This window comes from Thermobia domestica, chromosome 7, assembly GCF_964235325.1.
Source record: "Thermobia domestica chromosome 7, izTheDome1.hap1.1, whole genome shotgun sequence".
NCBI lineage: Eukaryota > Metazoa > Arthropoda > Insecta > Zygentoma > Lepismatidae > Thermobia > Thermobia domestica.
Window position 1 is genome coordinate 35,560,746 of NC_137460.1, and position 12,318 is coordinate 35,573,063.

Sequence of the window (12,318 nt, forward strand, 5' to 3'; positions counted from 1 at the left end):
TTGCTATCGTAATATGGAACAATAAGAAAATAGGGCAATTCTTTCCTGAAATAATCGTGTTGTACGCAATACTTCCACAGCAGCATGAGGCAATTATTAGGAACACATGTATATAGATATACTTCAATATATTGCGCACATAAAGATGCAAAACATGTTTTGAAAAAAGACAACGAGTTGGGATGAAGTGACTAACATATTTTGAGGTGATGTGAATAGTCCTGTTAATCATTCCATATTGTGTGTATGTATGCCCCTCTGAATACTAACACATACCGAACACTACCTCCAGGGAACATTTTTTTTTTCTGAAAGAAACACTACTCCAAACCACACTCTTATAGGAGAAACCTAGGTTCAAGACCTATTGACAACTCAAATATTATGCTGTTTCTTTAAAGATCAGCCAACTCAATGGCCCCGAGACGGTACTTTTAACATGATCTCGGATTGGTATTATCTATTTGCTTCTTAAGCATTTCTACGACAATACCTTATGTACCTTTACATCAAGTAGGTGTTCTTCGTTAGCTGTATACTCATTATATCTATAGCAGTCTATATTTTGCTATTTACATTATGTTGAGGACATTTCTGGTTACTACTTCACTCCATATGTATAATTATTTATTTATTTATTTATCAACACAACGGCAGATACCCAATTACAGTGTTGACATATTAAAATTCATTTTAAAACTTTTTTTTTCTTTTTTTTTTTAGTACTTATCAATTTCATCCTTGTATGATTCATTTCTTTCTGTGCATGTTACTTCAGACACGATATGAAACATACTTGTATTTTCAGAATGCAGGTCTGTCGTATTCATATTGTAAGGTTCCGCATGTCTTCATATCATGCGATAACCATGTATGTACTACACGTGTTGACAGTAAACAAATACAACCCAGACGACAGTACCGAAGAGGAGTCGCCCACAATCGCCAGCAGTTGGCAAGACAGAGATCATCGAAGGTAGCCGACATTTTAGGATAAAAGACAGGAGCACGCCTCAACAAGCATCAATCTATTCAGGTTGATCAAACTACCTAAAGCCCTAAGGCGCCCGGCCATTGGGTTCATCTTACCCTCTCACGACGCTTGGTCAATTGAGAGATCCTATACTTAAAGCCCTAAGGCGCCCGGCCATTAGGTCCCCTCTCTCTCTCTCACGACGCCCGGTCAAAGAGAGGAACCTCACCTACAAAAGCCCTACGACGCCTGGTCATTGGGTTCCTTCCACTTTCTTACCTAAAATTATTAGAGGAACTACTTATTGTAATATATTTCTGTATTTAAGAAGATCTTTTATAATAAAAGGTGATGTGAAAGTCCATATTCCCGTGTACGATAATTGCTCTACCCTATATAAACTGAGATGATTTTACATGGTGGAGGGGCCGGGTGAGATAATTGTCAATCAGCCATGCTACCATTTCTGTGTAATATATCTTCACTTTCATGCTTGCTATGTACACTTCCCCCTCGAATTACTCTATCACCAAAATTGCTGAGCCTAGGATCTTAAAATTTTTCTACAAAAGCTTCTCTTAAACCCAAGATTGTAAATTAGACTGAATTTTGTGAAATTCTATGCTTAAGGGGAAAAAAGGCGGGTAATGTGTTCTCACTCTTGACCAGATCCAGTACAAGACTTACGTATAAGCTAAACAAGCTATATCTTAGGGCCCGACTCGCTTGGGGGCCCAAAACATTTAAAAGAAAAAAACTAATTGTAATGTAATTTAGAAATAACAAGAAAAAGCAAATAAGATAAAACTCACATACAACAATAGTGTTTTATATTGTTATGTACTAGGCTTTTATGAAGCAAGTAATAGGGCTCTATTTCTCTGTCCCACTTGTAATGAGACCCTTGTTATCCAATTCCGCTTGTAATGGAGCCCCCGTTTCCCAGTCCTGCTTGTAATGAGCCCTTGTTCCCATTTAGATATCCATAAGGTTAATAAATTAGAATATACCATATAATCAAACCTAAAAACGGGGACATTTTGTCGCTGAAAAAGAAAGCTTAACGTATAAAGGGCCCCTATCAGTAGCTTAGATCAATATTAACAGAGGAAAATCATATTCACGGAGAAATTAAATGTCAACTGTTACTGTTCAAAATCTGTTCGGTTCAAAATCTCTTGTCGTCGCGAATTCTGTCGAGGAATTTGAAGCTTAAAATATGCAAAACGATAATCATGTCTGTTGTTTTGTATGGCTGCGAAACATGGTCGCTTACTCTGAGGGAAGAACATAGACTGAAAGTATTTGAGAACAAGGTCCTGAGACGAATATTCGGACCCAAGAGGAACGGGAATGGGGAATGGCGGAAACTTCATAACGAGGAACTACATAATTTATATGGTTTACCCAACATTCTTAGGGTCGTCAAGTCTAGGAGGCTTAGGTGGGCGGGTCATGTAGCTAGAATGGAAGAAAGTAGAAACGCTTTCAAAGTCTTGACTGGAAGACCAATTGGAAAACGATCATTAGGAAGACCTAGGCGCAGATGGGAGGACAATATTAAGATGGATCTCGCAGAGATTGGAATACAAAGTAGAAACTGGATGCAGTTAGCTAAGAATAGAAGTCAGTGGAGAGCTTTTGTGAACACGGCATTGAACCTCCGGGTTCCATAGGCCATAGAGTTAGTTAGTTATCAATAGCTTAGGGCCTATCAAACCTAAATCCTTCACTGAGTAAATTTCAAATTATTTCAAAGTTGGACCTACATAAACTTAAAAATTTGTGAAAATATTTGTCTGTATGTAGATTGTGAGTTCATTGACGTATTTTTTTCGATATCCAATCCTTAAAAAAGACAGACTTAAAATTTGTAACTCTGTAGAAAATTGTTGAATAAAGGCTTATTGACACACACACACACACACACACACACAAACTAATAAATATCTCGTTTAGTTGCATGCAGTTTCAAAACCTTCACTCCAAAACATGTTTGGAAAGGAGAAATTTTGCGATTATTGAAATTTCCTTTTAAACCATTGGGCATAAAGGAATAAAATATTCGATATTTTGGAACTTTTTGGTTTTGTGAATAAAAAAGAAACATAAAGAATATATGATTAATTAAATTTTATTTGTTTGCATTACACAAATAGAAATCAACTAGCATTAAATATGATATAATTTATTTTTCAGTAGTATTTATAGAAATAAATTGTTTAACGATACGGCGAATGATCACTTTGAAACGAGTGAGGTCTGTATGGAGGAACTTTTCTTTGAACTCGCGGCAATCTCGGTAAAGAAACTTGACATGTTTCAATCCTTAGAGAACTATTTCTTCCGGGTTCTTCAGAGCCAAAAGAATTCAATCCAAAAACTGGATTATCTTGCGTTCCATGTTCTTCCCATGGGAGTGCTGAGTAATGGCTTGTTAATGTTCTTTCTGAATTCAAGGATCTAGGATAGGTCGTCAAGGTATTTCTGCCAATTTGTGGAGAAACTGAGCCATAATCCGAATCTCTATGTAACGTATTGTTTTCAACTTTAGGTACTTTAGTATCTGGTTCATTATTGTGCTGCTCATAAATTGTTTTGTTTCCGAAAAAGAAATTATCAGTCGAATATCCATCACTGCCATTGTTTTGAAGGTTCAAAGACTTACGAGGTTGGCCATCATCTAAAGCACGATTAGATGTTAACGCAGTGCTGGTGTCTGATTTTCTAGCTTGGACAATTGGAGTGTAAATAGGTTCTATTGCGTTGTTGGTGAATTTTGTCGCTTCTGTCGTGTCTTCCTGGGCATTGAACAGAGTCAAATCTTCATCGTCAGATCCAAATGATTCGTCACTTTTCAAGGAATCATACATTGAACTAGTGCTTTCGTAACCCATATATCTGTAACAGAAAATTAAATCATAATATTGTTTATTAAATGTTGGTAATGAAAAGACACAAATACTGTAATACATGTAGCACAAGTTAAGGCATTTCAAAAATTGTACACTTTCCTGTCATTACTTGTAATAGGTGAAAAATCAGTAGGTTTGCAGCTGTTACAAAGTAGCTTCTAGTGTTCTGTTACATATTGAACCACAGCAAACATAGTGATATTTTGTTCTAAAATATATCAATAATACCTTGGCTCATATCAAAAAAAGGTTTTTTTTTTTTTTTTTTTTTTTACAAAATAAGAAAATGATAGAAGTTTATTTTGATTGACATACAAGTACATATTTCTTCTTGGCTTTTTTTTTTTTTTTTTTTTTGGACATGGTCATCACGAACCTCGAGACATTTCTGGTAGCGTGATACAAGCTTTCATATATGCTTTGTGTAAAAGTCTGCCGCTTGCCTGTGCATCCAGTCCAGAACTGATATCTTGAGCACTTAACTGTTGTTGAAATGCTTCTACACTAGCCACTTTTTTAGGTGAAGAAAGAAAAGGGAATCACTGAGGGCAAGGTCGGGGCTGTAAGGGAGATGAATGAAGTTCCCATCGAAATTTTTGAATTGTCTCAACAGTACGAGCAGCAGAGTACGCGGTGTTATGATGGATCAGAAGAATTTCAACGCGTAGCATTCCTCTCAACCGATTTTGGAAGGCACATCTCAGGTTATTCAGTGTTTGATAACACACATCTGCTGTATCTGATCGTCCTCGTCCCCATGTCTCACAGCGGGCCATAAGATCATATGCAGCTGTCATTGTTTGCTCATTGTGAGCGTCTGACAGCATATTTGGCACCCATCTTCCATACAGTTGTGATAACCCAGCTAATCAGCTCACAATTCGATGAACTGTTTTCGCAGGTACTTCTGGAAACTCTTTGGCGAGTTCAGTTATTGTAAGCCCGGCGATTGGATCGCACTTTCTTGTTAACACGTTCCACCAGGTCGTTCGTCTGATCAGTGAACACTACATCTTTCGCTATGCTCATCGTTATGAACATTTGAACGCCCTTCTTGAAACTGCACCATTGTCTCACTTTACTTTCGCTCATTATGTCAGTTCTTAAATGTCATACAACCCCCGATGGATATGAACTACATTCTGTCCTGTGTCCTTTGTTGTTCAGAAATCGTATGACAGATCTCATTTCAAATTTGACGGGATTTTGTATTATGGCAGCAATTTCAGTTGAATACTGCTACTCGCACGTACACAAGCACAGAATACTAGGGCATGCTTCTGCACGTGCTCAACTTCATCAGTGTTGCCAACACCGCGCCTGATATTGAAGTTGCGATAATAAAATTTTAAATGACTTATATAAGACAATTTTCACCAATGGTCTACACGTTCGGTATAAACAAGAGAAACAGATAAAGAAATTTAATGATTCACATGGCGGAAAAGTTTGAGAAGCACCAAAACATTATATAATGTTAATACGTACCAACTACGCCAATTTTGTTGAAGATGTAAAACTGTAAAAAGGGGGGGGGCTGTCGTCCAACATAGAAACCACCGTTTCTTAATTTTGAACATACTAGATTCGATTGAAGCGAGAAAACTTTTTATCGGACTTCTAAAGAGAATGAAATAAAATAACTAAGTACATGACCGTGTTTATTACATCTAGGATTCCCAGTCACGACCCCCTTTTCAGTTTTATTAAAAAAAAAAATAGAAGAAGAAGATGAAGAAAGGAAAAGGAAAATAGAAGAGGAAAGAGGTAAAGTAAGAAGGTAATAAAGAGGAAACTGTTACTGAATATTTTGAAAACATATGGTAAAGAAAGTGAATAATTATCGAATTCCAATAGCTATTGGGTTAATATTTGGTATTCAGGTGATTAAGGGTAGACGCATGTTAACCCATACATCCCCGATCTAGATCCATTTAACCCCAACTACCAAATTATCCCGATCTAGATCTGAGATAGACGAGAAAGTTTAAGTTTACAGTTTATTCAATATTTCCAGAAGTTCTAGACTAATATCCAATATTTGAAAAATAAAAGACGAAGTTGATGGCATGTTAGAATCGACCACAAAGAAAAAAAAATCAGAGTATTACATATTCGTAGAAGATTTTGACTCTCACAGTTCTCCCATGCTGATCATTCGTTCAGGCTACTTCAGTCCTTTTTACTTCCTTCATAGAGCCAACTTAAGTTAGTATTAACATTCAATGAGTTTAATTGATAACTACCATTAATTATAATAAATCACACATATATGTCAAAATAATGGATGCACTTAATACTAAACCTACATTTCACTCACACACGCATTCATATAGGACAATGTATACTTTGGGTTGTATTTAGTTAAATTAAACTAACCTAACTACATTACTATATACATTTATTACATTTCAATAAAAGAAAAATTAGTTGGACATAACAGGGAAAAACTTAATACATGGAAAGAATGTTTCATTAACATGCATAGAAATTCGCTAGTTTTATCAAGACCAAATAACACATTTCTCTTCCTATATATATATTAAAAGTTGAATTACATAAAAGAGAATTTGACAAAAGAAAAAAATGAAAGACAAAAATAAAAAAAAATTCAAAGATCAATACATTTAGGATTCAATGTAATGAATATATATATATCGTTGCGGAAAAGAAAGAAAGAAAAAAAAATATAATTGGTTAATCATCCTTAAAAAAAAAAAAACACTTTAGTAACATTTTATTAGGTCTCTGTCCCAAGAGGAGACATTTCGACGATTTTATGAGTCTTTGTTCTCACATCGATAATAGCTCCTTTTTCCAACTCTCTTTTGCACTGTGGTTTGTGTCCATGAGAGTGTTTAATTGTTTTTGTTTTAGCTATAGACAAATAGTCGCTTCATATCATATATATATATTTATATTTCTCATTTCGTCACTCGACGCACTCAATATAAAATTTCAAAGTTTATCAAGGTTAAAAAATTTTGAATCCAGTCACAGACATTGAGAACATATTTCCATATTCCGGTATTCACATTAAGTTATCAACTAAACTTCTCTTCATTAAATTTAAGACCAGTAATTTTCTTTATAGTATAGATCTTGTAGTCAAAAGATTCTAGTCACTGAATAGTTAAATTTCTGATCGTAGGGGAAGGATTTGTTTCAGAGTCTACTGATAGAAGATTCGTTGGTGGGGCACACTGTTTCGTAGGTTATTAATTTCACTTTGATCTTGCGAATAAATTTGAATGAGGATTAGGGTTATTTTACTTATCTTACGACCTGCTACTCGTTTTACTTACATGCGGTATTTAACATTATATTCAACTTTAATAGTTACAGACATCAGTAACCACTCAACAAAATGTAATTTATTACAATATACGCGGTAACACTATATGTCACAAATAGTTGGTAAAGGTCGGGTGTCAAAAATCTATGGCAACCTAACAAGACCAGGGTAAATATCGAGCCCATTACATACATACTCGCATATATATATATATATGTATTCATATTAATCAATACAATAAATTTCACTTTAATATCTATCTTAATATTTCGTCGACGTTTAAATTCTACATAACCGTTCATATTCGACAAGTATTCATATTTTATAAATATTTATATTTATTGGCTCAAAGACAAAAACAAAAACCCTGACTATCAAAAATTCACTTTTTTTTTCCTCATAAGGTTGCAACATTGTAATTTATATGTATAAACCCGATAATCAATAATCATTTTCAATTTACTAAAGATCCGCGTAGATATATAAAAAATAGTTGACATAAGAGGTGGAAATGCAACAAAATGAGCAGGCACGTAACTTTTAAAACTATGTAAGCACATATATAGAGGTATAAAAAAAAAATCAATGTTATTGGAAACTAGTGGGCCCAGACTACTAATACATATACACTATATGACCAATCAATAGAAATAAAAACCAGAAATCAGTTGTCAATGGATATAATTTGTATGATCCATGAATAACGAATGTTTCTAGGAATCCGAAAGCATAGTGTACCTTCCCGTCAATTTCTCCAGTGGTGGATTGAATATCGCGAAAATGGTCCCGAGATGTGCTGCAATACCTCCATGAATTGCATCCCTCGATGTCTCAGTTAGTACATACGATCGAAATAAGTGATATGGAATATTGTACATTTTCATGAGTTTCAGAAACCAGGGGGGGGGAGGTTGAAATTTAAAAAAAAAAATCTCGAAGTAATGAAGACAGAGAGAGATAGAGAAGAAGGAAGACGAAGAAATAGTGGCGCCAAAGACTTAAGTGGGAAATAACTAACGCTACAAAGACAGAAATCGAATTTCGCTCTCAACAAAATCCATAGCCAAAATATTCTTAACATGCCAAAAGGGTGGTCTACTCAAATACGTAGACTCAAGGAACGCCCTGCTGCCAAGGATGCAAGTTCTGTGTCCATCAGATCCCAATCCCACAAGAATTTGGTTGTAAGATTGAAATCCGATCCCCGTATCCGGCCCAAACCAGCAGGTTCCCGGAAATCGTCCGGAAGGTTAGAGAAGGCGCTAATTTAGAATTTCAAGAAAAAAAAAATCATCCGACCTCTTGGAAACTAGAAGATTCCAGAATAGGGATGAAATTAGAGTAATAGCTAAGGTATCCCTAATTAGTAATTCGCCAAAATTAAAAAAAAATTAAATAAATAAACTGAATTTTGGATCGGTGATTTCAATTACCGAAACATCACCGATGGCTACCCAGCGCAGACATGCCACCGTCTGGGATGTCGTTAATTTCCCTCGTCTAATTAAACTAAGAAAAGAAATGAAAATACTTAAAGGGACTAGGGGTCGACATCCGGGTACGCTAATGACATGAATATTAATTTAGTAGCAGTTGATTTAATCGGATAGTCCGAACTGAGTTATATGAACACTGCACAATAACTAAATAAGGTAAGCGACAAAAAAAAAATCTCTGAGAGGCAATGAATGTTAAAGGTATAAATGACCGAAACCTGTACTTTTCGATGATCACAGAATATAGCAGTTGGTTTTCTTAATTATCATTTCTGTCAACCTTTAGAAGTAATTCCCACATGATGCTACCCTATCTATTGAAAGTTTTAAGATTCCGGGGCTATTATCATGAGGTACATAAATGCAAAGTAAGACAATTTCCCAACTACAATTTACCATTCAAGTAGCAAACTCGGTTGGATGAATGTACTGGTGTAGAAGTCAAAACGCGAGAGATCTTTTCTTTTCTTCGTAAACATATTCATATTTTCACTATATAACATACACTAGGCCTATCCATTTAAATATAGGGGTCATCATCTCATTCATATTTTATATCATATTATTAATATACCATTATATTCATTCATTATCTACTAATTTTCGCGCGAAGTAATATTTTATAGACACCCTATTTCATACATTTTACACGCAGGCCATACACATATTTACATTACACAGTAATAAATATATATAATTATCACAATCTATCACGCTCAAACCACCACACGATCACATTCATCGAACCACGTACTCTTTGTCTCGAAACACCCAAATTGTATTTACTTCGCAGGTTTAAAACAAAAATCATACATGTATTTACTGAAAGTTAAGTTGTCAACGATTAATCTATTTGCTGATAAAACTAAAGCAACAATGGAATTTTCTACAGCCACGGGAAAAGAGAATTTAATACTACATTTTGAAACAAACAGTAACAGCATATGGGCTTTACTTCTACTAAGAAAATAGGTATTCTTTATTTCAGCAGATATTTCAATTTCTACTGACCCTAGCAAGCTGAAATTTTTCGCACAGCAAGATCTCATGTTATTTTATACGAAGGTATACTCATCTGAACCGAAAACCATGTCCAATGAAAGTAATTTTTGAATAAATGACTAAAATCCAACAACCTAGATCACTAAGTTATGCGATGTCGTATTGTCAACAAACAATTGAGTACCGAAACCGGACGCTGTGGCGCTGTAGTGGAGGCATAATTTACCGTGTACTGAAATCTATACTTGTACTCATTAATCAGAAATTTAATATTTACTCTGGTTTATTTCTGTTAGGAAAATGGTACTAAATTAACACATATTTATACACTGTCCTAACCGAAATTTCACACACTCACACAAGACTACTAACTACATACACCACTGCTAATACTATACATAAAACAACTAACTAAACCAAACATGCACCATTTAGTTACATGCATGTTGACCAAATAAATACTCCCTTCTGATATATACCGTCGGCTCTATTTAATTTAGAGGGGCAAAATGAGAAAGGTAAACACTAGGTCCAATTGACCTGACCAATTGTTTACATAATGACTACCAAAAGTTGATGCCCGGGGGGCACCTTAACGAGGTTTATGGAGGGACCCTTCCCCTGAAAGGGGAAAAGGCCCTAAAACGAACAATAACTAACCCATTCCCCCGCTAGAACCGGTTCAATTTAGAAAAGGGGATAGGAGCCCTTTTAGGCTAACTTAAGCTGCCATTATGATTATTTACAATACTATCAAACCTACTACATACATGCAATTACGAAATAAATAATAATAAATCACATTTACTTAATACACGACCAACATGCACTAATCAGGTCGTAATTTCCCTAATCCCTAATTGAATTTGAAAAGATAAAAAAAAATCACTTTCCTATATTGTCTATCCTATCTGGGCAGCAAACATGGCTTCCTGCAAACCGAAATCCTGAATCAGATATTTTCCCCTGGTTTTGCAGTTCTTTCAACAAAAATATGGGTTTCCTGGCTCCTGATTGATCACACGACGTTTACGATGACATTTAGTCTAAATTTTACCTGTTTTACACTCGAAATCCACGTCTTTACCAGCCAGTATAGCGTAGTTGATTTCCACGGCTGTGCTCGTAGAGTCGTTCTTGATTATTCTCATAACATTGCGCCGAAAAAGCCAGAGGTAGGAGAATTCCTCCAATCAGAACGAAAACTTTAGCCGCGGAAATTACAAAGCGAATGGAAATTTGGTAAATCCAGATATAACCGGATCTGAAAGTGACTATGGACTACTGAGAGGGGGTGAGGGAAAGATTAGGTACCTGACTAAATTCTACATTGGTCTGAAATTAAGAAAATTTATATCCAATGACAGAACTATGTTTCGGTATGACGTCAGAATGGTAAACCTTGTAACTATTCAACTTATATATCCGAAAATGGGATTTACACTTAATCAAAATGTAAATAAATATATTATACAGTGGGAATATGGTTATTAATGAAATCTTTCGATTCATTGTATTTAATTCGAAGTAAAGGGAGTAAATAAATTGTGTAGCTAAACCGAAATTGAATGAAAGAAAAAAAATTACTAGGTACAGGGTGCGTAAAAAAAAAATTGCCATTACTTTCAACTGTAATGGTACATTACAGTTTTCCCCGGCCCATTAACAAAAATTTTGTTAGAATAACAAAATTTTGCTAATTGGGAATACTAACTACTGATGCTTGTTAAATTAACACACTCATTCATCTCATTCAAACATTACCAGTCACACTAGGACAGTATATTATATCTACTTGGGGTATTGCGCGAGTAATTCATTACGTTTATCTTCTGTACAATTGAAAATCTTTAAATTTCGAAAATTGTGAGTTCCGATACTTTTTTTTTTCAGTAGTGTTCATATAGCAATAGAACGGATAGAAGTCCTAACTGTGACATCAACAGAGACAATTCGTAAGGCTTCAGCCGTCGACTAGCATATTAGATGACATTAGGCCGCAGTTTCCCGTCTATCACTGCCATTTAGTATTGTTCTAGGCTCACCGTTACCACGCACTTGCGAATGGATTGAATTCTGGGGTCGATTTACATTATTGTTACTATTATTCTGACTATTACCGTTCTCCCTTCTTCCGTACGTCCTGTTAAAATTCCTCCTGGCGTTATCGCCCCTATCCGGGTTTGATTCCATGTTGGTACGGTCATAGGGACGATAACTCCGGCGATTGTTGAACATGGGCCGATTCCTAAATAGTCGCCGGCCATTATTGTTGTTTTCTGAGCCATACCCACTAGGATAACGAGATCCAGCTTGGGTATAACTCAGGAAATCTGTCTGGCAACTTGCCGTTACCTTCGTCTTCGTCGGTTTTAGAATCTTTGCCTGTCGGGCGAAGTATCGTTTTGGTGGACCACCAACTTCCTTACCGCACAAGGCAGCTAACCGTGAGGTGACTTCTCGCACCGTTTGGCACAAGTGGGACGCTATGGCCCGGGACTCATCAGGTGGAAGAGCGTTAACAATAATATCTACCAGTTCGGCCTGAGAGGGATGTTCAGCTATCTGATAATATAGTTCGATAATTTTCCAAGCATAGTCCAAGAGGGACCCATACTTGGAGCGATCATACCGGAG

At 35.8% G+C, this 12,318-nt stretch overlaps 1 protein-coding gene across 1 annotated transcript in view; it reads right to left on the minus strand.

Moving 5' to 3' along the window:
* Positions 1-3,100: 3,100 nt before the first annotated feature.
* The window catches only part of LOC145688848 (uncharacterized), a 48,429-nt gene continuing 39,211 nt past the window's right edge, over positions 3,101-12,318 (minus strand). Inside the window, exon 7 of the mRNA XM_081763015.1 lies at positions 3,101-3,874. Coding sequence (XP_081619141.1) covers positions 3,196-3,874 — 679 coding nt within the window. The 3' untranslated portion in view covers positions 3,101-3,195. The remainder of the gene's footprint in view (positions 3,875-12,318) is intronic.